The 24,502-nt window shown below is 47.9% G+C and overlaps 1 protein-coding gene across 2 annotated transcripts in view; it reads left to right on the forward strand.

The window, feature by feature from the left end:
* The window catches only part of LOC144170664 (polypeptide N-acetylgalactosaminyltransferase 1-like), a 35,819-nt gene extending 16,681 nt beyond the window's left edge, over positions 1-19,138 (forward strand). The window contains exons 2-8 of one of the 2 annotated variants that reach the window (XM_077700594.1): positions 118-287; positions 2,476-2,656; positions 8,506-8,833; positions 9,717-9,902; positions 13,350-13,484; positions 17,512-17,625; positions 18,647-19,138. In XM_077700594.1, the coding sequence (XP_077556720.1) occupies positions 118-287; positions 2,476-2,656; positions 8,506-8,833; positions 9,717-9,902; positions 13,350-13,484; positions 17,512-17,625; positions 18,647-18,976 (1,444 nt within the window). In that variant the 3' untranslated portion in view covers positions 18,977-19,138. Of the gene's footprint in view, positions 1-117; positions 288-2,475; positions 2,657-8,505; positions 8,834-9,716; positions 9,903-13,349; positions 13,485-17,511 lie in introns of both variants that reach the window. The other variant, XM_077700593.1, reaches the window with a different exon arrangement.
* The last annotated feature ends 5,364 nt before the right edge of the window (positions 19,139-24,502 follow it).

Raw genomic sequence — 24,502 nt, forward strand, 5'->3', positions numbered from 1 at the left:
TACGCTTGCCATTAGAAACAACTATCCATACATTTTACTGTTCCGTCCTTGTTTCCTATTGCACTACGTGCATTGTTACTATGAAACACTGATCCCTCCCCTTCAATTTTTGCGCAGTTGCCAAAAGGTGGCGTACGATGTCGAGAAGCTTCCCACGGCATCCGTGGTAATCATATACTGCGACGAAATATTCTCTGTAGTCCTGAGAACCATGTACAGCGTGATAAACCGGTCCCCGCGTCGCCTCCTGAGGGAAATAATTCTCGTCGACGACCACAGCCAGATAGGTGAGTCCCTTACATTAGACTACATGTGGTACTGGAATCGGACACAATATTGCTTTAAATAGGACAGTCCGACAGACTACAGGAAAAGTCCTGCGGTATTCGCTAAGAGGCAGTACAGAGATATGTGTGCAGAATACTAAAACAATGTGCGATTCCAGACAATACAGCATTGCAGAACAGGAAGGTGTGTTCGGATTTAAACGTGCGGCCTTATCGCAGACCAAGTGCACGATTCCTGGCTTCTGTCAGAAAGACAAAAGCCAGGTGCGCCTGCACGGGTGGTTCTACTGAAGTATTGGTGATTAAGCTACTGTTCTAGTCCTTGATATGCGACGATTACATTGCGGCTGACAAAACATTGACCGCCGTACATTTGTATGTACCTTGCAACCGCAAATCATTTTAACCCTTTGATGCCCAGTGTTTCTCAGGACCAACCACACAAACAATATTTTTTTTCTCGCGCTTTGTGGTGTTTTCGACATTTAACATCCTCTATCGACAGACAAAGGATCCCGGACCCTCAAAAATTAAAAAAGTGAGGGAAGTACGTACTTTCATGTGCTAAAAAAAACGTTGCTTACGCCTGTCAACTCGCATTGTGCCCAGGTGACTCAATGGGCTAGTGACAGGCAATAGAAATTGTGCAATTTGTTAATATTACAACTGATAGCAATACATACTTTACGTTATCGTCTTCACTTGAACCATAAATCATGGTGATCAAGGTAGCTCTCTTGGTCAAGTCATATATATGTGGAGCCAGTGCCCAGTGCGTCCTAGTGTCCGTTTTAATGAACCAATTTTTTTGTGACTTCATATTTGAGATGTCGGAAGTCCTTTTAGATCATAAAAAAACTGCTGACACGCTTAAGCGAAATATGGAAGTTTTGGGAATCAAAGGGTTAAGTACAACATTGTATAGTCCTAGTGTGGTTTATCTCGGTTGGCACCAAATTTGGCCTGCCCGCGAAAATCGCAAACACGTCAAAATAGTTCAGATTCGCATAAAATGTCTCACGCACTTTCTGCGAAAAAAGGTACATTATTGGCTTTTAAAAGAAACTTTTCTGCGTTTTTGTCTGCATGGGAATCGAACCCGGGTCTTCGGGGAGTGATTAGAACACGCTACCCGTACGCTACAGCTTTTCCACATATCTGAATGAGCAAAGGTGTCCTCGGTTTGTGCGTCGATGGGGGCGTCACATAGTGCAGCCAAAGGGGTGGAGGGTGTGGAGGGCGCGTGCACTTCAGCACCGATGAACGCTGACTGTGGGTATGTAGTGGCGTGAAGTGTGGCCGGTCTGTCTGCCTAAGTTATTCGCACCATGTCTCATGATGGGAAACGCTTCAACGTTGCATGTATCTCTAGTCTTTGTACCGGCAAAATGTAGGTGACCACGCAAATACGCCATCAAAGGCACTGCTCCCGAAGTGAATTTAAGGCAGCGACGGGAGTCAAAAAATGAAGGAAGATGAGTGAAGAATTAGGTGCAACTAGGATTTAGCAGCAAAGAACGCTTTGAAAAGAATAGAGAGGGGAACCCATAACGCTTTCGAACTCACAGCATTCAAGAGGCGCAAGTGCACAGTGGAAGTTTTTTCTTTGCCCGTGTCGTGGACGTTAGTATTATAAAGGGCTTTAGGCTGTTCTGAAGACGCAGTGAGAGCCAGATAATGATGTGGAGGGAGGAATGGAATTACGGCTTTATTTGTCACCAGGCAATTTTCTGATTTCATTTTGAAGGTCTTTCTGTTCTACTGCTGGTTTAGTTTTTTTCGGTGTGCTGAGCTTCTTTCTTCGATACGTTATTGCTATATTTACCAGTGTATGATACAGTTATTTGCTATGTAAGGGTGCCAGGTCGATATCAAGCCGCATTTTGTTTGGGTTTTGTTTGCCACCCCTGACACTTAAATGAATGTAGTTCTTAATTAGGTAGAATTTAATTTATTGCCTATTTATAAGAGACACCACCGTCCCCAAGTATAAATTATCCCAAGATCTTAAACATCTGTCATACAAGAGCACCAATTATAACTTTTTTTTCAAGGTATAGGGTGCAGTTGAGATTAAAAGTACCTGTTCAATTAAATTCGCTTTCTGTGGGCGTGACATATCTGACAGAATATCTCCACGTAGCTTTATACACAAGTTCAGCGACGTTTTCTGGTTGATTAAAAACAGACGAGATGGCCGGCGGTCGCATGGAGCGCTTTCTGCGGAGGCACTTCCGGCCGGGCTTCGTGAAGCTCATCGTGCTTCCGGTTCGCGGAGGCCTGATCCGAGCCCGGTTCACAGGAGCCAAGGCGGCCTCTGGGGACGTCATCATCTTCCTCGACGCCCACTGCGAGGCCACCAATGGCTGGTGAGACTGCAGCCCCTCCCGGTTTTCGCTTCGGTTCGCTTCGGTACTCACACTCACCGAAAGCTGCGACGGTTGGATTCCGGTGCGTGTTTATGGGCAGCCGAAGAAACAGGGAAGCAATACGTGAGACAGGGAAGGGACATGGTCTACTCACAGCACTTTTTATGCGCCAACTTAGGACGCTCAAAGCGGCTTAAAGGGGAGGCATCTGTAGATCGGCGGAGTGGGTGAGCAGTGAGCGCCTGCCAATAAAAGCGATTTGTTCGGGTATATTTCTAGGCACCATAGTTCGGGGAAGAGCCGGTGGCCATGTTTTGAAAAATCACAGCCTAGGGACGGCAGTGCCACCTGGGCTGTACAAAACAAAGCGCACAGGGCGGTTCGCGGAATGGCGGACTAGGTACTTTGTCACTGTCAGTATCCACTCCAGGGGCGGTATTCTTGTGTTTTGGCCCTTTTGTGTCCGCTTAAAAAGTGTCCGTTTTGAGGCAGTCCCGATTGGCTAAAAGCGAACAACCAGATGTGACGTAACGCAAGCACGGTTCGTGGCTTCTCGGAGCAGACGATTTGAATTTGAAAAAAACGAAGGTCAATCATGAATTTTCCGGTTATCGCCTTGTTGTTGGCTCGCCGGCGGAACAGGTGGGAGAGAAGTAATTTAGACGCACTCGAAGTACCCGCAGAAGCATTTCAGCCTCTCGAAGGGGGCTGTGCGATGTCTTTGCTTCGAGCTCTAGGACGAACTTCGCCGTCTGCAGCGCGGTCTCAGTGTCGAGGACGAAGTGATATGCGCCCTTTGTTTCATCGCTACCGATGGCTTCCATTCAGCGATCGCTAGTGAAGAAGCAATATCGCTGTCGCAGCTTCCTCCGTGAGCCGGTGTATCCACTCCGTCGCCATCACGCAGTGAAATAACCGATCATCTGCGACATCGATAGCTGTCGAGCAGACGACCACAATTACACGAGCACTGGGCGTAAAATTCAGAACTGTTTATCGGTGCTTAACGATTATACGTACAAGCTTGACGTTGGTAGGCTTCACGCGCTACAGGTATGTCGTCAAGAAACAAAAATTCTCACCACTCACCTTTTTTTTTTTTGTAGATCATAACGAAAATGTCAACGGCGTAACGCACCATTCGAGGTTCTTGGAAAAGTTCGCGTCAGCATACCAAAAGTGCGTCCATGCCGAAATACGTAACGGTCACAGTCATTCACCGACCTCAAAACGAGGACCAAGTGCAAAAAAAAAACAAAAAACTGGGTGGCCGTGGCATTGTTTACACTTTACTGTCACAGGAAACAGCTCGCTTTGGACGTTCGTCCCCTTCCGGTTAAAAGGTTAAAACTTCGTTCGAAAAAATCTAATCGCGATTACATTTTCATAACACGTCCAAATAAATACATAAAAGATAGTTTTACATGGTTTCAGTTCATTAAAATGCTTTTACAAGGACAGTTACGGTATTATTAAAGGCCCTCTGCTTAACCGGAAGTACGTCACGATTAAAGGGACGCAAAACAGACGTTTTCAAAACAGATTGATTGATTGATTGTGGGGTTTAACGCGCCGACGCAACGCAGGCGATGAGGCGCGCCGTAGTGGAGGGCTCCGGATTAATTTTGACCACCTGGGGATCTTTAACGTGCGCCGAAATCTCGAACACACGGGCGTTTTTGCTTTTCGCCTCCATCAGAAAAGCGGCCGCCGCAGCCGGGAATCGAACCCGCGACCTCGTGCTCACGTTTTTAAAGCAGAATTACGCGAATACCGCCCCAGAGTAACACGTACGGCATCCCCCAAAACGAGAGACGAATGGAGAACTAATCTAAAGCCGCCTTTGGCTGACCCTCAGGCGAACCCGCATCGCGAGCTTCGTTCTGAATTTCTTGCGTCACTCAGAGGACCCAAGGTGATGATTTTTCTTTTCTAAATGGTCGCCGTCTGGCCAACTCCCCAATAGAACAAATCGTTTTTTATTTCCTTTCTAATAAGCAAGCACACGCCGCCGCGCTTCTTGGTGTATGACAAGATATACCATGAGATGGGAGATTCGTGTAAAGGTCAAGCTGGAATGAAATAGAGGGTTTGTTCAGAAAACATATCTGACGTTCACTCTGAATTTCTCCGTTCACAAGCTTACATAGATTATAATTTGCGGCACCGTGCAGGGGTGAAGTTTTCAGCGAAAGCGTCACTGGAAGGAATTTTTCACTCTTATTGTGAGTGCTACAGTTTGATTGACATAATTGGTTCTTGTGCCGCTCGGTCGGAGGAACTCTCGAAGTTTCATTTATTTGTAGGGCGCAGAAAGAGAAAGTACCATCCATTGATCCGTACCCAGGTGTGGCATTGACGTCAGGCTGGTCCGAAATGTGAACGTGACATTGCAAATACTATTTATTTCCACCCATTTCATGGTGGAAATATGTGATAAGCGAAGCTTCCTGTATCACACTGATGACGCTCGATATTGCGACAAAACGCACTGCAAGAAATCCAACTTTACACAGTGAGTTTCAGAAAACGATGATGGTGATAAGCGAAGGCATATCAAGCGCCCAAAGAAAATAAAATTCTGCAGAAATTCAAAGAACTGTATACTAATGCGTAGCATTCTTCTACCGCTTGTCTTGAATGTGAGTTCTTTATATTTTTTGTTTTTCTAAATCCTGTCGGGCCAATTTTCTCCATTTACGCAGATATAACGATTACAGGTGGAACTTCTGCGAAATTGCATTATTGGGGAAATGCAGTGCGTTGTACGGTTTGCCATTGTCTGTATTTTTGTAGTATTCCTATCTTTTATTTTTTCAATAAATTTTTTGACCAATTACCTTCGTTTAGGCTATATAACGATTATATTTCACTTTCACGAAATCTGCATTATTGGGGAAATGCAGGGAGTTACACGGTTCGCTGTTTTCCGCAGTTGTTTTATATTTTTCTTATTTTTTTAGTGTTTCAGAATTTAGTTCGACCAATGAACTCCATTTACGCGATTATAACGATGAAAGGTGGAACTTTCGCGAAATCTGCATTATTGTGGAAGTACAGGGCGTTACACGTTTCGCCCTTTTCCGTAATCTACATATATTTTTTTATTTTTTAGTTTTTTTAAATTTTGGTCGACAATTTATCTATATTTACGCTATTATAACGATTTCAGGCTGAACTTCCGCAATACATATAAGCATTTTTGGGGAACTGTAGGGCGTTATACGGTCCTGGCTGGGGGGGTACTCCGCGAAAAAAAAAATGTTACTCTTTAAAAACGCTTCCCGTGATTCGACCAGAACCTGGGTTTCTCTCGCTATGAAGCCAACGTCTATCTGACTGTGCCCTCCGACACGGTCGAAGCATTTTTCTTTTAATGCGCAGCTTTCTTGGTCTTTCTGATCGAGAACTCTGGTCTTTCGAGAACTTGGTCTTTCGAGAACTCTGCAGGAACCCCTACAACTCCAACGACAGCGAACGAATACCTCGTGAGAAAGCTGAACCACGGCCGGTCCGCAATCGCTCACGAACGCGTCCAGACCGGCCATGGCTGTTCAACCATCGTTGTCGTTAAATGAAGAACACTTTCGATAAACGCTTTTGCTATTTCCTTCGGGTCTGGAAGCACTGCGAAAGCTACAGTTATCACCAGCACGAAGCGGCACTGCGTGATTTGCTCGTCGCACCAGATACGCCTTCCGTTTCTGCTTTGTTTTTGTGGCTTTATTTTTAAAGTTGCTATCGAAAAACTTTCATTGCTGCAACTGAAGGAAAACCGGCGAACAGCCGCTACATGGCCTCAGTGTCGTAATTCGGGCCGTCGAACAACGTCAAGACCGGGAAAGAGAAAAAAAAAAAACTTTTGGGCGAGTTTCCAACTTATCTGATGGGCATAGAGCAGTAATTTTTGGCTGAGGTACTTTGCGTCCCCTAATCTAAGTACTGGGTGTGTTGGGTGACTACGTTCTGCAAGCATTTAAGATTTCAAAAAAAGTTGATAGAAGTGTTCCAGGGTCCCTTTGGGCGAAGGTCATGTGGCTTGGTTCCGTGTATTTTTCAATTATTCGTGTCTGGCAAAAAAAAGAAAAAATTGGCCGCGTATCTGCTTTTTTCGTAGCAAATTTCGACAAAAGACGATAGCCTTTATCGACCTTTGCCAAGTAAATGCCTCCCTTCGCTTTCCCGCTCACCTCTTATGTTGTTTCTCTTGCGTCGCGCTCCTCCCAAGGTAAAGACGCTAAAGGTTTTCTTAAATCATTTTAAATTCACTGCGTTCCAGTGCTCCAGGCGCGGTGTCTCGATGCCAACGCTGCCGTACGGCGGGGACGCGTGTGAATCGAGGCGCCCTACTTCAGCGTTTGTAGAACCACGTTGCCCTACTCCACGTGCGTTCCAAGCAGAACGTGGAACCTATCTAGTGGAACCTTTCGTAACTGCTGCCGGTTGATTTCTTAAAATGGCGCCGGAAGCTATATTGGCGCAGGCGACAGTAGGCGACGGTGGAGTGAATTTTTTTTCTGCAGTGGATGAAGTATTTAATTTCGCAAAAATCAAGCATGTATGATTTTTCATCAAGTACCACTGCAAATACCACTGCTGTATTAATTTGTTGTCTTATATTTGCGTAATGTTTTGTTCTTCTTCAACAATATTGGGAAGTATGAACATTGCACCGTACTTAGACGGGTAGATTTAGCTGTGACTATATAAGACTACTGCACAGACCTTGTATTACTTTCGCCGGGTGGCTGAATCCAGTCACATACAGGCAAACAGACAGACAGACAAACAGACATACAGACAGACCAAAATTTCTGGGTTTAAGTAGTCCAAGAAAGACTATCGTCTTTAAAAAAAAAAAAAAAAAACTTGTGAGGCTCCACGTGTCTTCCAAGCACGAGGGGTTGTATAGCGCGAGGCGTTGTCAACGCAACTTCGAGTGTGTGTGCTGTTTGCACGCTGTCACTACCAAAGTCGCCCGCAGGTCAAAACATGACTGCGACCTAAGGCTTATACGTACGATCGTTTGCGTGTGTATCTTGAGTTAATTAGTTAATAATAGGCAACATGTTCATTAACAAAAGATGATTTAAACCCTGAACTTATACGTCTCTTCGCTTCGACAAAATAAGCCCCGTTTGCAAGGCCCGTAGGGTCACAAGCAATGTGTGCTCATGTATCGATGTTTCGCCTTAGGCAATGATCGACCGCCGTCCACTACCAAGGAAAATAAAATTTGCCAATACCTTTCCCCTAACATCGGTGTCGTACGGTAAACTACGTTGGTCATCCACCCTCACCGAGTGCAATGGATCATCAGCTTTTTGTTGTGCTTGCGTAGGTTAAACTGCAAGGGATTCGCTCATTTCAGCCCTTATAATTCGCCAGTCGTCGTCATCGCAAGACGCCAGCACATCGGCTTGTAGAACACACGTATCTCCTAGAAACGCGCGTGTATCTGCTGAAAATTATTCAAACCGCGGGCCAGGCACTTTAGATATTTTCTGCTAAGATAATTCAGCAATGTTTACAACTCACTGTCCCCTAAAGGCAGCACACAACCTTTTTATTTACGTTCGCCTCAGTATTGAAGTAGTTTAGCTTGCAGGCCACTTGTGATGGGTGTGACGATGAAGGCCGTGAGGACGCCGGTGATTGTGCTGTTGTTGCAGTTCTTGGTTTATATATTGCATCTACCCACAAAAAAGGCTACCATGTAGTATTTTCTCTTTTTTGAACAACAGAAAGAAAGAGTGTTAATGAGGACTTACGCCAGCATTTCAAAGACCAGTGAAACGGACTCTTGCAATATTACGCTGTGATTTTGCTCGTTTTATTTTTCCGCCCAGGCTGGAACCAATTGTCGACATAATAGGGAAGAACCGCTCCACCGTGGTGTGCCCCATGATCGACGCGATCGAGGACAAATCGCTAGAGTACACGGGCTTCGGCTCTGACATCTCGAGCATCGGCGGGTTCAACTGGAAGGGCGACTTCATCTGGATCAGCCTCCCAGACGAGTGGCGAGGAGCACGCAAGAGCCCCACCGAACCCGTGCGCTCACCCACCATGGCCGGCGGACTGTTTGCGGTCAGCCGGGAATACTTCTTCGAGATCGGGGCTTACGACGACGCCATGGAAGGCTGGGGTGGAGAGAACCTGGAAATATCTTTTCGGGTAAGCTTTACGGCTATGAAGTTAAGCGGAGGTGAAGGGCATCTGATAAATAGCGCGTGAGATGAGGCAAACTAGGTGCGGTAGAATGGCTGTATAGTTATGTATACAAACGTGGAAAAGGTACTGAATCGTAGACAGTGCCGCTGACAGCGTCAACTATGCCGGGTGCAGTACCAATTGCCGTCTTCGTCTTCCTCTGTGTTTTCCAACATTCCCTACACGAAGAGGCCGCTTCGTAGCTTCGGCTTCACCAAGAGGGCCTGCTCCGTAACAATATTTACAGAAACTGCGGCCTCTTGGAGACCAAACGAGTGTAGTGAGCGTTTAATATGCCTTAGTGGGAGAAGGTAAAAATATTGAACCATTGTCCACACGCATCTCTATGAAGCAGAATTCGGAGCCGTTTTGACATACCACATTTTTTCCCATCTTCTTCAACATCATGCCCTATGGTGCTTTCCTTAAGATCCGTAGCCAATCGCCGAGTTTAGGCCTATGCATGTGAGGTGAGGTAACCCTAACGTTGCCGCGGTAAGTTGGAGTGACGTAGCCAGTGGAAATTTCTATTGCAGGTGCCTAGCTCCGATTCGTAACTAGTCGCACGTATGTATTCAAGTGAGCCAAGTAATGATCGGGCGATGCTCACGTATTAAAAAGTTATAACCAGCGGGGCGCAAGCTAAAGCTGTGTTACAACTTCGCCTCTCTTGCAATCGCTTCTTGTGGAAATTCTCCCTATACAGTCGTGCTTTGGCCGCAATGCTTATGCACCACGCGATTATTCCTTCTTTCTGAATGTTTTGTAAAACTGGACGGCGTTAAATTGTCGTGTTCGCATTCATCCCAACGGGCGGTTAAGGCTGGTCCCTTTTCCTTTGCTGCAGACTTGGATGTGCGGCGGCAGCATGGTGCAAACGCCGTGCTCGCACGTGGGTCACATCTTCCGCGGCTTCCACCCATTCAAGTTCCCGAGCAACAAGAACACATTCGCCATCAACACTGCCCGACTCGCCGAGGTCTGGATGGACGAGTACAAAGAATTAGTCTACACCAATCATCCGGAAATGAGGGTGCGTTTCAACTTCTGTTCGTAGGCGGCACGCCTATAAGTGTCGATGGATATGTTCCTCTGCGAGGAGACTTGGCTGGGGAACTAGAGCCTTGTTAGGGACTCATTACATAACATATTCCAGATGAAATGAAGGCAGATAAACGGACACCCTGCTACCTACTGTCTTCGCTGCTGTGCGTTAAAATGACGGCAAGCTTCAATAGAGCTACACAATGTTACTTGCGGCACATATAGACTGTAGAAGGTTTGCAAACTGGGCTAGATCAAAAGACATATTCTTCGGTGAAACTAGTGCAAACTTAAACCAAGACAAAGGAAGTGGAACAGAAGGACAGCGGTTGTCCTTGTGTTCCACTTCCTTTGTCTTTGTTTAAGTTCGCACTGGTTTCCTTCAAGAACATATAGACTGATCAATGCTAAGATGCCATTACATCATAGCGGATCCGACGGATCGATAACGAATCATAACGGGAGCAGTTTTAAAATCACCCGTTGTTGAAAAAGAATAATACGGATAAAGTTAATACAGCATTTGAGAAAGCGTTTGATTCCGTACTGAACGCAGCCTTGCTAAAAGGACTAAAAGTCCGGGAGAGGAACCTACATAAGACTTCTAGAATACATATATAAGGAATTCACGGGCAGGATATGCGAAGCGAGAAATTTCCGATCGGAAAGGGAGTAAGAGAAGGAGATACCGTGTCGCCAAAACTATTCCCAGCATGTCTGGAGGGGGTATTTAGAGAGCTTATTTGACTTGGAAAACATTGTACTAAGGGTAAACGAGGAATACTTGAGCCATTTGAGGTTCGCAGACGATATAGTCTTGCTGAGTGAGAGTGCAGAACACCTGCAAACAACGCTTGAGGAACGACAATCAGAAAGCATGGTCACGGGGCTAACAATAAATATGAATAAATCCAAAGTAAGGATTAATAAGCAGGCCAATAACGTCATCTTCAGCTTAGAAAACGAAACGCTAGAAGAAGTAAGAGTATAAGAACCTCCGACAGATGGTTTGTGCTGACCCCAACCACGAGAGAGAAATGCGGCGCAAAATAGGCATGTGTTGGGGAGCACCCGGCAAGCACTCCAAAATAATGAAAAGTAAGTTACCGACGTCACTCAAAAGAAAAATGTACAACCAGGGCATACTGCGGATGATGATATACAGAGCTGAAACGTAACCTTACTAAACAACTAGAAGGCAAACTTAGGTCGGGTCAAGTGGCCATGGTACTAATAATGTTAGGAATAAAGGCCCAACCCCTTGCACGCGTAAAATCGATATACTCGCGCAACGACGTAAACCGGCGTAAGCACGCAAAGAACTGGCGTACACCGGCGCACGCCGAATACATTGCTACGCGCTTGTTACGCCAAAGTCAGAGACAGGCAGACATCGACGTCGACGTAAACTTTCGGACGCACGGTGTTGATGTCGACCTCTGGCGCTGATGTTATCTGGCAGTCAAGTGGCATAACAGGAGAGATGATTAAAAAAATGGCACGTTCGAAATGACGCAGAAAGGCTCCAGCCACTCAAGAAAAAAAAAAAAAACATGTTCGAAATGCCGCAGAAAGGCTCAAGCCACGCAATAAGAAAATTACGTGTTCGAAATAACGCGAAACACCACCAGCGTACGAAATAAAGCAAACACAAAAAGAACAGAACTCCCGCTGGAGCAGTTTCAGGCAGGGGACGCGCGAGCACTGCGAAGGCGGGAAATTTTAAATACATTGGGTGGCAGCAGTGAGCGGATAATGGCGCTGCATCCCATTATGGCGAATCACTGCTCTGCCCTTCCGACAGCTTTCATATTGAGAGGAACGGCTTTAATTTTTTCAATATCCCAAGGACTGTTTTAGTTGTTTCTATATTAAATATGCCTCAATTTCTTTAGAATAGTAATTATTTGCTTTATTTCAGTTAAAATGTTGTATAACTGGTCGCCACAACGCTGAGTCCGGGGTAGTCCAGCCACATTGCGCGGCGCATTGGCCGCGCGTGCGTAGCGGCGATATGTGGTTACCCGTCCTCTCCGACGTCGTCGGTCGGCGTAAAGGCAGCTGCGGATGTTGCCGGCGTACGTCGTTGCGCGCGCACGCCGATGTTACTCGTGCATGCGGTTGGGCTTTACCACTTAGGGACGGGAAACGAGCAACCTGGATCATAGAACAAACTAGAATAGAAGATATTATAGGTCAAATAAAGAAAAAGAAATGGGCTGGGGCTGGCCATTGTTACATTTGGGAAGGCGTACCCGAACCAGGCTCCGTCGCGTACGTCTTGTAAGGTAGCGTGGGGGTGAGCGGCCAGCAAAGGTTGCTGCCTTGGTGACTACGACAAGATGCCGAAGGGCAACTTACCTTATTTACTGCATGGCGAGAGGTGAGCCGAAGAAATGCATAAAAAATACCCTTCCGGGTGACGTTACAGTGCAGGACTCGAGCAGAGTGACAGCAGAGTAACAGAGTGACAGCGCTCAGAGGCATTCCGTATTCGTGCCCGAAGCGCTAACGGTAAAACAGTTCTCTTACTGCTTTTGCACACGGCCCGAACATAGTACAGGCACACACAACGCTCGTTCCGAGTTCCTGAGGGGTCGGCAGTAGTCTGGTACGGGCGGGAGAAGAGACCTCGGCTTCGGCATCCACCCCGCCGGTACAAGTTTTAACTTGAACCGTTGGCTCTCGCTGCAACGGCTTAAGTCACCGACAGCGAGGCGCCCACGCGGAATGCGCACGTAGTGGTAGGCTCCGCCACAAAGCACGAAAGCCCTCCGCAACTTCCACGACGCGCGAACATGGTAGCGGCGCGCAGAATCGTTAACTCCATGTAGCGAGACGAACCGACAACCGATAGACAGTTAGGTCAGCATAGTGGATACCAAGAGATGGGTCTAGAAGAAGGGGAAGGCGATAAACCCGATGGAGAGATGAAATATAGAAATTCGGGGGTATACTGTGGACTCGAGCAACCCAGGACGGGAGTGGTTGGAGGTCAACGGGAGATGCCTTCGTCCTGCAGTTGACCGGAGTAGGGTAATGACGATGACGAAGACGATGATGATGATGATGACGTTGTTGATGATGATGATTCAAGCTAGCGTTCATGATTTAAACTTGTCCGTTTTCAAGGGCTGACCAAGAAAACCAGAAAACTATTTCACCTAAAGTTAAATTACAGCTGGGCATCATAGAACGGCAAAAAGTTACAAAATTAGCGGTCTTCCATGCTACAGATATAAAGCTAGAGAGAAATACTTTTTTTTTTACGCGGAAACATTCTGCGTGTCTATGCGGCGCAAAAAAGCCACAATTTATTTATGGATGGACTTGGTGATTGCCGTTTAAATTAAATTTTTCGAGGTATTCCTTAAAGACCATAGTTTTATTGTCATATGGTTGCGGTGAATTATGTCTTCATCCGCTCTTCAACTAGACCATACCCCACGGCGATGTCTCTGAGCGGAAGGCACTGCGGAAAAGGCTGAACTGCAAGTCCTTCAAGTGGTACCTGGATAATGTGTACCCAAACAAGTTCATCCCTACCGAGAAGGTGTTCGCCTACGGATACGTGAGTGTATTTAAATGTTAATGCTTCTATACGAAGGAGGCGCTACACATAAAGCTACGTGCACACTAGCGTCGAACTTGCCGTGCCGCCCCGCCGACGGCGGCCAGAGGCGTCACGCCACAGCCTTCACCCGAAGTGTGGCTTGACGCCCCTGGCGGCCGTCGGTGGGGCGGCAGGGAAATTTCGACGCTAGTAGGTACCTAGTTAAAGGGCCATGCAGGCAGAACACAGTTTGGTTCATTCGGAAGATTGCCTCGTTCGAATCATATGACACCAGTTTTAACGTAAACTTCGGTCAAATGAGCTACATAATTAGGAAAAAAGGCAATGACCATGCGACCCACACACCTCATTTCCCGCTACAGAACCTATGATGTCATCACACCTGCTGTGCGTTTGGCTGAGGCCGACAAAAGCAAACGCAAATTAGGCAGGGATTATAAGCTTCTCGAACAGGGATTATAAGCTTCTCGAATAAAATATTAGCGCTCAAGTGGAGGGCACATTCTTTTTATAGCAGTAAAGATTGTGGGGTGAACAATTAAATTTACGGACGAACACGTAAACCCCGAAACAGGTAGTGCGGCATTTTGCGGGCTGACCGCTAACACAGCAGTTGGCCGCGCTGGAATTGTCCCAAACAACACTGACCAACTGACACAAGCAGCACGGTCACTTACGTCACCATGTTGTCCAGTCATAGCTAATGTTCCAGGAAACGATTAGTATGAACCGTAATAAAAATATGGCAGGTGTAGAAGTCCGACCAGAAGGAACGTGCGCACACCACTGGCACTTCAGCTAAGGCCCCTAAAATTAACTTTCGCAGTATTGCAGCGCCATCTCTGAAATTGAAGCTGATCTACCGATCTGTCTGATTGGGAAGTTACTAAACTGAAATTTAATTATGCTGCAACCAATACATAGACAAAACCAGACGTTTCGAAGCCGGCTCGGCTTCTTCTTCAGGGGTGACTGGGGCCACATTGCAGCTGCGTCTTAGTCTTTCACTGTTGCTGCCCTCGCGCAAAGCCCTCCGATGCGGCACGTAATCCGTGTGTGTACACCGAAGAGAAAGTACCAAGGGACCGATTAAGGTTCCCAGGGGTTCGTCGGATATGCCACGACTCAAGGAAAAGCTGCTTCCTGCAGTTCGTTTCCCTTTCGAAGGGCCGTTCCCGAGAAGTCAATTTTGTGATCGGCCACTTCACAGTGTTCGGCGACTCCGCTGCGTTCTCTGTTCTGTTTCCGTACGTCGTTTGTGTTGCCTGATCCTCTACGATAGGTTTTTGCTTTCACCGATGTATGAGGCGTTGCACTCAGCGCACGGAATGCGGTAAACGACCCCGGGCGTTTTGTATATTGTCGGCCGGTCTTTGGGGCGGGGGATTAGGCGGCCTATAGTTGTCGAAGGCTTGTGGGAGGTGTTCACTCCTACTCCTCTGAAAATGTGAGCCAAGGCCTCGCTCGTTCCTGGGATATAAGGCACAGGCACGCGTTTCAGAGTTCCGACGGTCGATGTCCTCGGAGATTTGGTCACCCTGTTCTGCTCTTTGCGCGGGTTACGGAGTGAATGAACTTTTTCAGGTAAATTGGGCGATAAACAAGATAATCAAACGGGCCCCTGTGGGATGGCAGCAGCCCTAGTCAGCAGGCTTTATTTAGTTTTAAGGCCCTGCTCTGAATACACCATTGTCGACGCCACAAAATATGAACAAACTATGATGACATTCATCATGGGAGGAGACAGAAGTGTCGGGAGAGGGTGAATGGTGGGATGTCAACAGGAGAGAGTGAGTTACATGGCAAGGGTGGCAGAATATACTGTCGTCTTTAGACGACAGCGGCTGCGGAACAAGCAGGCACGCAGCCAATTTTTCCTTTCCGAATTTGCCACTCCTTTCCGAATTTCCTTTCGCATTAACAGTGCAGCCAATGTCAAGTCCTAGGCGTGAAAGGATGTTCGGTCAGGTGACCACGCACGATTGGGAGCGATGTCGGTGCTGTCCAGCTCCCTCTTTTGCGATCAGCTCCTGCTGGTTGAGAGAGCGGTAGCATCAAGGACGGCACATGGCTACCTGTAAGAAGACTACACTCCCACAAAGCTCTAGCTGCCAAATAAATATTTTCGAAGTAAAGCCAACGAATTACAAATATTTTCGAAGTAAAGCCAACGGATTACAAAAAAATGTAAATGTTTCGACGAGCGAAACGAAGACCAAACCCGGGAGAAGAGCGAATGAACACGAACACGGGGGGGTCTCCGCAGCCGACAGAGCTTTCGCAAAGAAACTTGTCGCCACTCTTCTAATCAATCTGATCGCGAAATGACTGACTGACTGCAACGGCTTACTTGTACGAATGCTTTGCTCTGTGGACAGTCAATGCACTCGCCATTTGTACAACTGCGGCACGCACACACACAGCTGGCTGGCGCCGCATCTTTTCAAAGTGCTACGAGTTGTGCCGCGCCTCCGCCAGATGGCGCCACGGGTCCCGCGACCGAGAGAAGACGCAGTGAAACATCCCCCTCGCGAGGGGCACGATCAAATGCAGGGCATTTCCGGGGGCGCACGACGTTAAGTAATTTGCGTTACGTTAATGTTGTTGCACTTGTGGCAACTGCTGACGAGAGAGCGCTCGTCAGCAGTAATTGGAATGAGTCAACGATATAAGGCGCGTTCGTAGCGTCCCATTCTGTGTCGGCTTTGTGGCGCAGTGGGTAGAGCACCATGTACATTGCGTTCCACCCGCAGGGTCGAGGGATCGCAACCGGGCGCCGGATAGTATTTTTTTATATATATAGTAGGGAGGGGACGGTGCGGACTACGGAAGTCAACGCGGGTGACATCGTGAGTTACTGAAATGCTCTGCATTTAAAAAGTTTCCCTCTCTCTCTCTCTCTCTCTCTCTCTCTCTCTCGGCGCGTCGCTGTGGCATGTGGCGCGTGCCTGCTGTGTTGCTACTGAGGCCGAGCTTTGCTGATGCGGATTTCCCCTGAAGTAGTGGACAAGCCCAGCCGAAAGTAGAAGATTGGTCTATTGCCGGAACTCTGAATCGGTTCCCGCGAAGCGTAAGTGGGGTCTTAGAGTGGCTCGAACTCGGAGGAGGAGGAGGAAAAACTTTATTAATGTATAAAACAGAGTTAAAGAGAGGGAGAGGCGGTTAGGCCTCTCTAGCGTGGGTGGTATTCCTCCGTCCGGGATCCCATTGGTCGAGGCCGCTGCCCGTGCCCGCTGGACGAGAGCCCGCTGAGACTCTAGGTCCGAGCAGCCGGACAGGGCCTCCTCCCAGCCCTCCCCTCCAGTTGAAGCTCGACCGAACGCTTCTCCCTCTTCGAGACGCTCTCAAACCACGGCCAATTCCGTTGAGAGCAGGCGCACAGCTACGTTCTGAACGCCTGCCACGCAGTGAAGAAGGAAACAAGAAAGCGTGCTACGCGGCACGCCGATCAAGGTAATGAATCCCTGTAGCCCTCGGTACCCGCCACACGGGCTTTTTGTAGCGTGAGCTTTACTGGTCGAGGTTGAGCAGTTTCGTGTGGCTCCTGGAGAGCAGTGTGCGCAAGTGGGGCACGTGGCGGCCCGGTCCACTTGATGATCATGCGAGGGGTGGCCGGGTGTGCAATCGATGGCTCGTGCGTCGCAGGAACACCGGTGTGCCCCTGTGGAACCAGCTTAGCTCTGTCTGGGGCGATTGGCGAAGCTGCGCCGGGGCCGCTTGATGTGTCACATAATGCGTATACCGTGTATGTGTCACTGAAGCAGCAGTAAGCATGATAATCAAGATAATCCTAGACAACCAAGAAAGCTAAGAATAACCAGCTGAACCTTAACTCACGCTACGTATATCCGGGCATAGCTGAGCCAAGCCACTGCTAATTTTTGTACTCCGCGCACCCCGACGACACACAAGGCTTCCGGTTACAAGGGACGGCCACGCAGAGGATGACGGATGTTGACGTATAGCAATAACCACATCAACATGGCGCTAACGGTGCTCTCTGCAATCACCGCATTGTTTGCAGGTGAGGAATCCGGCGACGGGCATGTGCATTGACTCCATGGGCCACGACCTTACCAAGAGGGAGCCTCTCGGAATCTACCCGTGCCACCGGGAAACCGAGATTGGCTACAATCAGGCAAGGGACCATAAAAATGTGCTGAAATTGTTCCGTTTCGTCTTGTTAGTAAATAATGAGGGGATTTAAACTCAGTGTACATATGAGAACTGGTGGGAAGGAACTCTCTTATATATTGTTTCCTAAATTGAAGCAGTTATTGGTGAACTTTTCGCGTTTTGGCGTTGGTTTATTTGTCGGTTTGCGAATAATATGCCTGGAGTATACATTGGACAAATATAGCAGGGAAAAAAATATTACGAAAAGAACTAAACTCAAAAATACAAATTTTTATTATAAAAATCCAATGTGCAGATAGAAGGGCAAGAAATGAAAACAGTAAGATGTTAAAATAAAAAATAAGCAATAAAAAGAGTCAAGTCGCGTTTTTAGATCTGTCTAAAAAGGTGTCTACTTTCTTGTAACCGCTTTTTAAACTGGAGCATCTAATGTCTTGGGGCCGCCGTTTGTTTAAAAGAGGTCCCTCATTTGATTTCGACGTGCCCTTTTGCGCACAGTATAACTAAGGAAGTCAACGTCTCCACGAATACGCGATGCCAATTCGTAAAATAACCGCTCATAATACACGCAGAATTGGAGCCCGCGAACTTATATTCCGTATTTTATTGCGCACCCTGCTGCGGAAGGGCTCGGGGCTCTGTTCGAAAAGTAGTCGAGGAAAACCAGCCACATTTAACATTTCGACATCCATTGTTCATTTTCGAAGATGGAGAAGACAAACTTTGCGTGCACACTCTACGAAATACATTTTTTGTTGGACTGCCTAATTAAAGATCCATCGTTAATAATCACCAGGGAGTGCTCCCGTATATTATGAAAGAAACTTTGGGTAGTCAAACCAGGCAGGTATACCAGCAGGTGGTGTTGGTAGCCAATAGCTTTAGGCACAGAAGGCAAGTTCAGAGCGCCCCTGTTCCAAGTAGCAAACAAGATTTTTATTTTTAGCGTGGGGATTCCTCCAATAAGAAGTCTCCCGCAGAACAGGTAAAACTAGTATAATGAGGTCCTTTTTTCTACGCAGTTTGCGGCGTACACTTGGGGACACGAGCTCCGCAAGGAGGACCTATGTGCGGACGTGGGCCCCCAGTCAACGGTGAATGGCAAAGTCCAGGCGAATGTGATCATGTGGTCTTGCGCTGAAAATCGGGTGTCCCGCGGTATCCAGCGCTGGGACCACACGCGCGGCGGACCCATCCGGCACCGAGAGTCGGGGCTGTGCATTGAATCCAACACCACCCACCAGGAAGCTGTGTTCGCCGTGCCCTGCACCGGCGCGGACAACCAGAGATGGACGTTCCTGCACTACCCGGAAGCTCGGCCACCGGACACGACCCCGCGCAACCAGGACTAGGCCTGCACTCATTTGGCCCCCTGCTGCAACCTGCGCGCACGCCGGGCTTTAGTTCCCCGACGCTATTTAAAGCCATGTACACGAACTCTGGCCGTGCGTTTTTTCATTACTCAGCACCCTAGAAAAAAAATTTATTGAATGGTCTATCTTTAATAAATGTGTATATAGTAACGCTTGCTTGTTCATTCTGGTTGGGTTTTTAAAGCTAAGGCTTCCCTGCCTCTCTGATGTCGTCTATCGTTACGCTCAAAACTCACTGCAGGAAAGAAAACTTACCCAATGAGTTTCCACAACGGCACATCAAGCGCCCTAAGAAAAGAAAAAAGAAACTTTGGATGGCCAGAAACGAAATTGCGTCTCTCCCTTTAAGAACCTAACCTCTATCCGATTGCGCCATTCTAATTTTTTTAATTTATTGCCAGGCTTGCACTTTACAACCAAAATACATGCAGGGTTCAACACATGTATGACACCAAACTGACAAAAAAAAAAAAAAAAAACGCTACCAACGCGACAAGGGCTGGCGTTGTCACTCAAAGGGTTTTAACGCTGCCAGTGGCGTGACACTTGAAAGCCATTCCGGCACGCATTCATGCAATTTCTGTTCTTCTATATACCTTGAAATATATTCACCGAAATATACCCGCGTCAACCGAGCGTCTACATCGCTGTAGACATAAGCCGAGCGGGCTCGCCAAATACTCTGGAGGCCCAACAACGTTATGTCCAATGGCATACCTTCATCGTCATCCACTGCCAGGTAATAAATTCAGTGTGGGCTCAGAGCGAGCTCTTTGCGCATAGTCCTCTGAAGAACGTCCCAGAATAAGACACCTTGCCAACAGTGTAGGAAAACATAATATACTGCTGCGGGTGTTTTACACAGTGTATAGTCCGTACTCCATGGGACAAACAAACCCTTTTCTGCCATCCATGTCTTTGCGGTTAGTGTGTTGGTGTGAAGTTTAAGGAAGAAAGACTTCACCCCTAGCAGTACTGGCATTTTCTTCACACGTTTAAGTACGTTTTGCTCAGTGCCTCCAGCGTATAGGCTCGACACATAGGAACGGGGAGGATAACGCTACATACATCATTATGCCATTTCGTTAGTGCAACAGCACTCAAAATACCCCTTTGAAAACCGCACGCTCAGTAACCTCACCGCGTCGACTACTTACTTTAGATAGCCGTGGAGGCCACCACTCATGCGACGGCTGGTCACAAAAAAATCGGGAAAAGCTCGTCCGAGTCGAAACTGACAGACAGCCCTCAAAAAAGGATCGCGTACATTGCGAAAAAATAACCCGCTAACAAGCTGTCGCCCGAAGAAGTGGGTCAGCCTTAGCCCACCCACTTGAACGCACCTGAAAAGGTTTCTTTGGCTACTTGTATCCCAAATTGAGGCCCAAAAAAATACCGCGAACACGCGATGAAGTTTCTGCACATCCACTCAAAAACAATGTAGAACTTGCATCACATGCCACAATTCTCTGGCAAGAAAAACGTTGCATGCGTTGCCTTCTCGCGCACCTCTTGAGCTTGCGCACGCCAATAGGGCACACTGTCTTTATAATACTCCAGTGGAGTGCCCAAGTACTTGACGGGATGCGTAATCCAATTGATGTTGGCGAAAATCTCTGCGTTTGTTGGCCAATCGCCGTGCCAGAATCCAACACACTTTCCCCAGTTCACCAGGCTTCCTGTGACAACGCCAGAACGTTCCAGGATTTAGACTACTTAACGACACTTTCCTTGTTGTGACAAAACACCGCGACATCGTCTGCAGAGGTCAGAAGTTTCACTTTTTCACTCCACACGTATGCAAACGTAAACCTCGAATCTGATCCTTCTTTATAATCGTTTAACACAACATTTAAATGTATATGCAAAAAAGCGATGGGCTGAGTGGGCAGCCCTGGCGTACCGAACGCTGCACGTTAATCGGCGCTCCCAATGACTTGTTTATAATTAACCGCGTCGTACACTTGTGGTACGCCAAGGTCACTCCGTCTCTAATGACGGCTCCCACTTCGACATGGTCCAAAATAGAGAGCAGAATATTGTGTGTGGCACAATCAAATGCCTTGTGAAGTTGAAGAAGTGCGACGGCATATCCAGTGCTGTCACAACACTCAAGTACACACCTCGCTGTGTGTATGTTCGTTGTGATGGTGCGTCCTTTGATGCCGCACGTCTGGTGCGATCTAACCAGGGTTGTGATAACTGTTTGCAGCCTTTGCGCAAGCACCTTCATTAAGACCTTGTAGTCTACGTTAGTCAACGCTACTGGTCAGTATGACGTGAGACTTTAATTTTTCTGCTTGCTCTGTTTTTGGTATCAAAACTGTGTGCGATGATGCATGCGACGGAGGAAGGGTTTTCATTCGGAATGACTTATTAAACGTTGCCGTAAAAAAGGTGAAACCTAAGCTTTTAAATTCTTATGATAGGCCGCACTTAGCCCGTCTGGGCTGGGCGACTTTCCAGGGTTTAAATTATCTAAAGCAGCCTTCCCTTCTTCAACAGATATGGGTTGTTCCAAACTGTCTTTTGTTTCGTCCTCAAGGATTGGCATGCAGCTAAGATACTCCCTTTGTAAAGTTTTTAGATTGCAGGGTCGATACGCGAATAACCGTTGGTAATATTCAAAGAAAAACTGGTGAATTTCCTCTTTTTGGCTTGACGCGCTTCCTTCCCATTCAATTTTATCGATCGTGTTTCGCAGAACACGTGCCTTTAAAATTCCAAGCGCACGTTCGGTGGGTGCTTCCCCCAATCGCTCGCCTCTCGCACGAACGAGCGCTCCGCGATAGCGTTCTTCGTCCATTAATTCAAGTTGATGTTTTAGTTTGCGTATGTCATCTTTAAACACACCTGGTGTTTTCCCTTACTCTAAAGTGAATCTTTGTAGAGTGTGACGTAGCATCCCTTCTTTTATTTTTTTCTCGTATCTTATGCAGCTGAACCTTTCGATGGCTTTAACTTTGTTCCCTAAAATTATTCTCATTGTTCTCCAATTTTATTATCCTCATTTTCTATTTCTTCAATTTTTTTCCTAACTGTGTCGGTGAACATATCGTCCTTTAAAAGTTCAGCGTTTAATTTCCAGATGTCCCAAGAAAAGGTCGCTTTTTGCTTTCTGGGCTCAACGCTACATTTAACGAGGCATCTGAAAACGATACTGGATGTACTATATACGATTGGCATTTGGGGATTAATTCGAGTGACACACAAAATCTGTCAAGCCGCGCGTGATTGGTTCCCTTAAAGTGGTTGAAGCGCACATTTCGACCGCTCTCGAGGCATTCTGCCACATCTACCAACCCAAACTCGTCGATAAGTAGGGCCAGCAAGTCGATACTTGCGAACTTGTATAGACTGCTGCTTGTCTTGTCTTGCGGGGATAACACACAGTTGAAATCTCCCGTCATTATAATTTGCTTCTCGTTAGTGCGATATTGACGTAAAGTGCGAAAGAAAATCTCTGTCCTCTCTCCAGTTCGGCGCATACAGGCATATCACACGCCATTCGGCGTTATTGAACGCGAAATCACACCCAACCAAACGACCGAAAACACACGATCGAACACTTTCAACCTCCAAGCCCGAATGCTTTTTCAGAAAAAAGCACACAGCTTGCAGAGTTTCGTACAGCATGGCGGACACACGCAAAATACCTAGCCGTGAAGCGCTGCACCATGCTCCCAGTCTCGTCCTCTCGTTCTACGTTTGTTTCCTCCAATGCCACCACGTCGAGATCCTCCTCAGTAAGTAGGCGGTGCACCTGACTTTGTTTCTTTTTGCTGAGAGCCCTCGAACGTTTAGTGTAGCAAAGGTCAGCGGAGCTTCAGTATGCATTTAAAAAAAAAGCGAGGGGTGGGGGCCGGGAGCATGGTGCTTACCGCTCTCGTCACGACGTCGCTAGGTGTGTCCGTCCGTTGTCGGGCCTCCCGGACGTTGTGGTTGTCCCGGCGTTGTATCCGGCGGTTTGTGGTCGACCTGAACTTTCGACCGTAGTCGCAAGGACGACCGCCGCGCGACTGCCGCCTTTGGCGGCGGCTCTCCGGTGCCACCTTCTTCCACCCCCTTCTTGTGGCCAGCCTCGTCGTGGGGCCGCTTGGCGGTCGCGTTGACGCTGCTAGCCCGAGAGGCGACGTTCGTTTCCATCTCGTATGGTTCAGTCGCCTCCAGTGTGACTTCCACAGAGGGGGCGTCAACACCACCTTCCGCCTGTTGGACAGGCAAAGGTGTAAACGCCTCTGTCGGTTGCCGGCCGTTGGCTTGGTCCCTGGGACCGTGGCCGCTGGGTCCCCCTGAAGCCGCCGATGCCTCCGCCGTCGAATCCTCCTCCGCACCTTTCGCTGATTCCTCCGCTTCTTCTGTGTCCATGAGTAGCTCGGACGAATTCTCTCGCTCCGTGGTCCCGGTCACATTCGCGTACGTCTTGACGCATTGCTCGTCTCGGTGTCCGAACCGCCGGCATCTGGATCAGCGCGGCACCTGGCAGTCTCTGCGTACGTGGCCGGCGGTGTGGCAGCGCAGGCACTGCATGGGACGGCGGCGGCCACGATGAGGGCCAGTTCCCCTGCGACTCGAATTTGGTGGGGCAGGTCGCCAACCTTCAGTCCGGATTTCAGCTTGAGGAGCACGGTGCCGGTGGTGGTAACCATTGTCGTGCACACCTTGTACGCGCCAGAGTTCCCGGGTGACTTCACTAACTTTGCCATATATGCCGCAAACACCGCCCGAATGTCTTCGTCCGCAACACCGTCTAACAGCCAGTGAAGTTTCAATTTTACCTCTTGGTCGTGCCGGTCGATGACCAGGCAGCATCGTCCCTTCACTTGCAGTTCTCCGGTCGCAAGCATCTTTTTCGTCGCTTCGGGGCTGTTAAACGTGACCGCCCAGATGTGGTTTATCTGATATGCCCCGAGGCAACTACCTCGGAAAGCATACCAGGCTTGGCCAGCGTATCCCTGAAAGCTTCCACTCGAAAAGTTCGAGTGCGCACGTCACCATGACGAAAAACTATATTTAAAACGATATGCCCGGGAGGCAGAGATGGCAAAATCATCTGGTACTCTTCCTTATCATTCACGTCAATCTTTTTCAGCGACTAGGCTGCGCCGCAAATGCCGCCCCTTGGGAGCACATGACCATACGTCCTTGCACTGCAGTGGCCGGAAGGAAAATGCGCCATTCCGACACGGTCGGAGAAATTTAGATTAGATTTTGGACTTCGAGTCAGGTCGCATGGGAGTAAGCTTCGCGTTTTGACCGTCTTTCTCTTAAAGGGGTACTGACAGAAATTTTTGGTGCTAATATTATTACACAGTTCGCTTCCTTTACACAACAGATTACATTGGCTGAAATACGAGCGGCCTGCGACGCGTGGAACGTATACTTCAATTTGTTGGGATTTATCGCGCCGACGGAATATCTCGCGGAGCGGTGCGCAGAAAATGGACATCAGGGTGACATTACTCCGTGTGAGGCAAAAGAAGTGATGTAGCCGTCTGCCTCCAA

This window comes from Haemaphysalis longicornis, unplaced genomic scaffold (genome assembly GCF_048455015.1).
Source record: "Haemaphysalis longicornis isolate Haplotype H1 unplaced genomic scaffold, Haemaphysalis longicornis Haplotype H1 scaffold_2, whole genome shotgun sequence".
NCBI classification, from domain to species: domain Eukaryota; kingdom Metazoa; phylum Arthropoda; class Arachnida; order Ixodida; family Ixodidae; genus Haemaphysalis; species Haemaphysalis longicornis.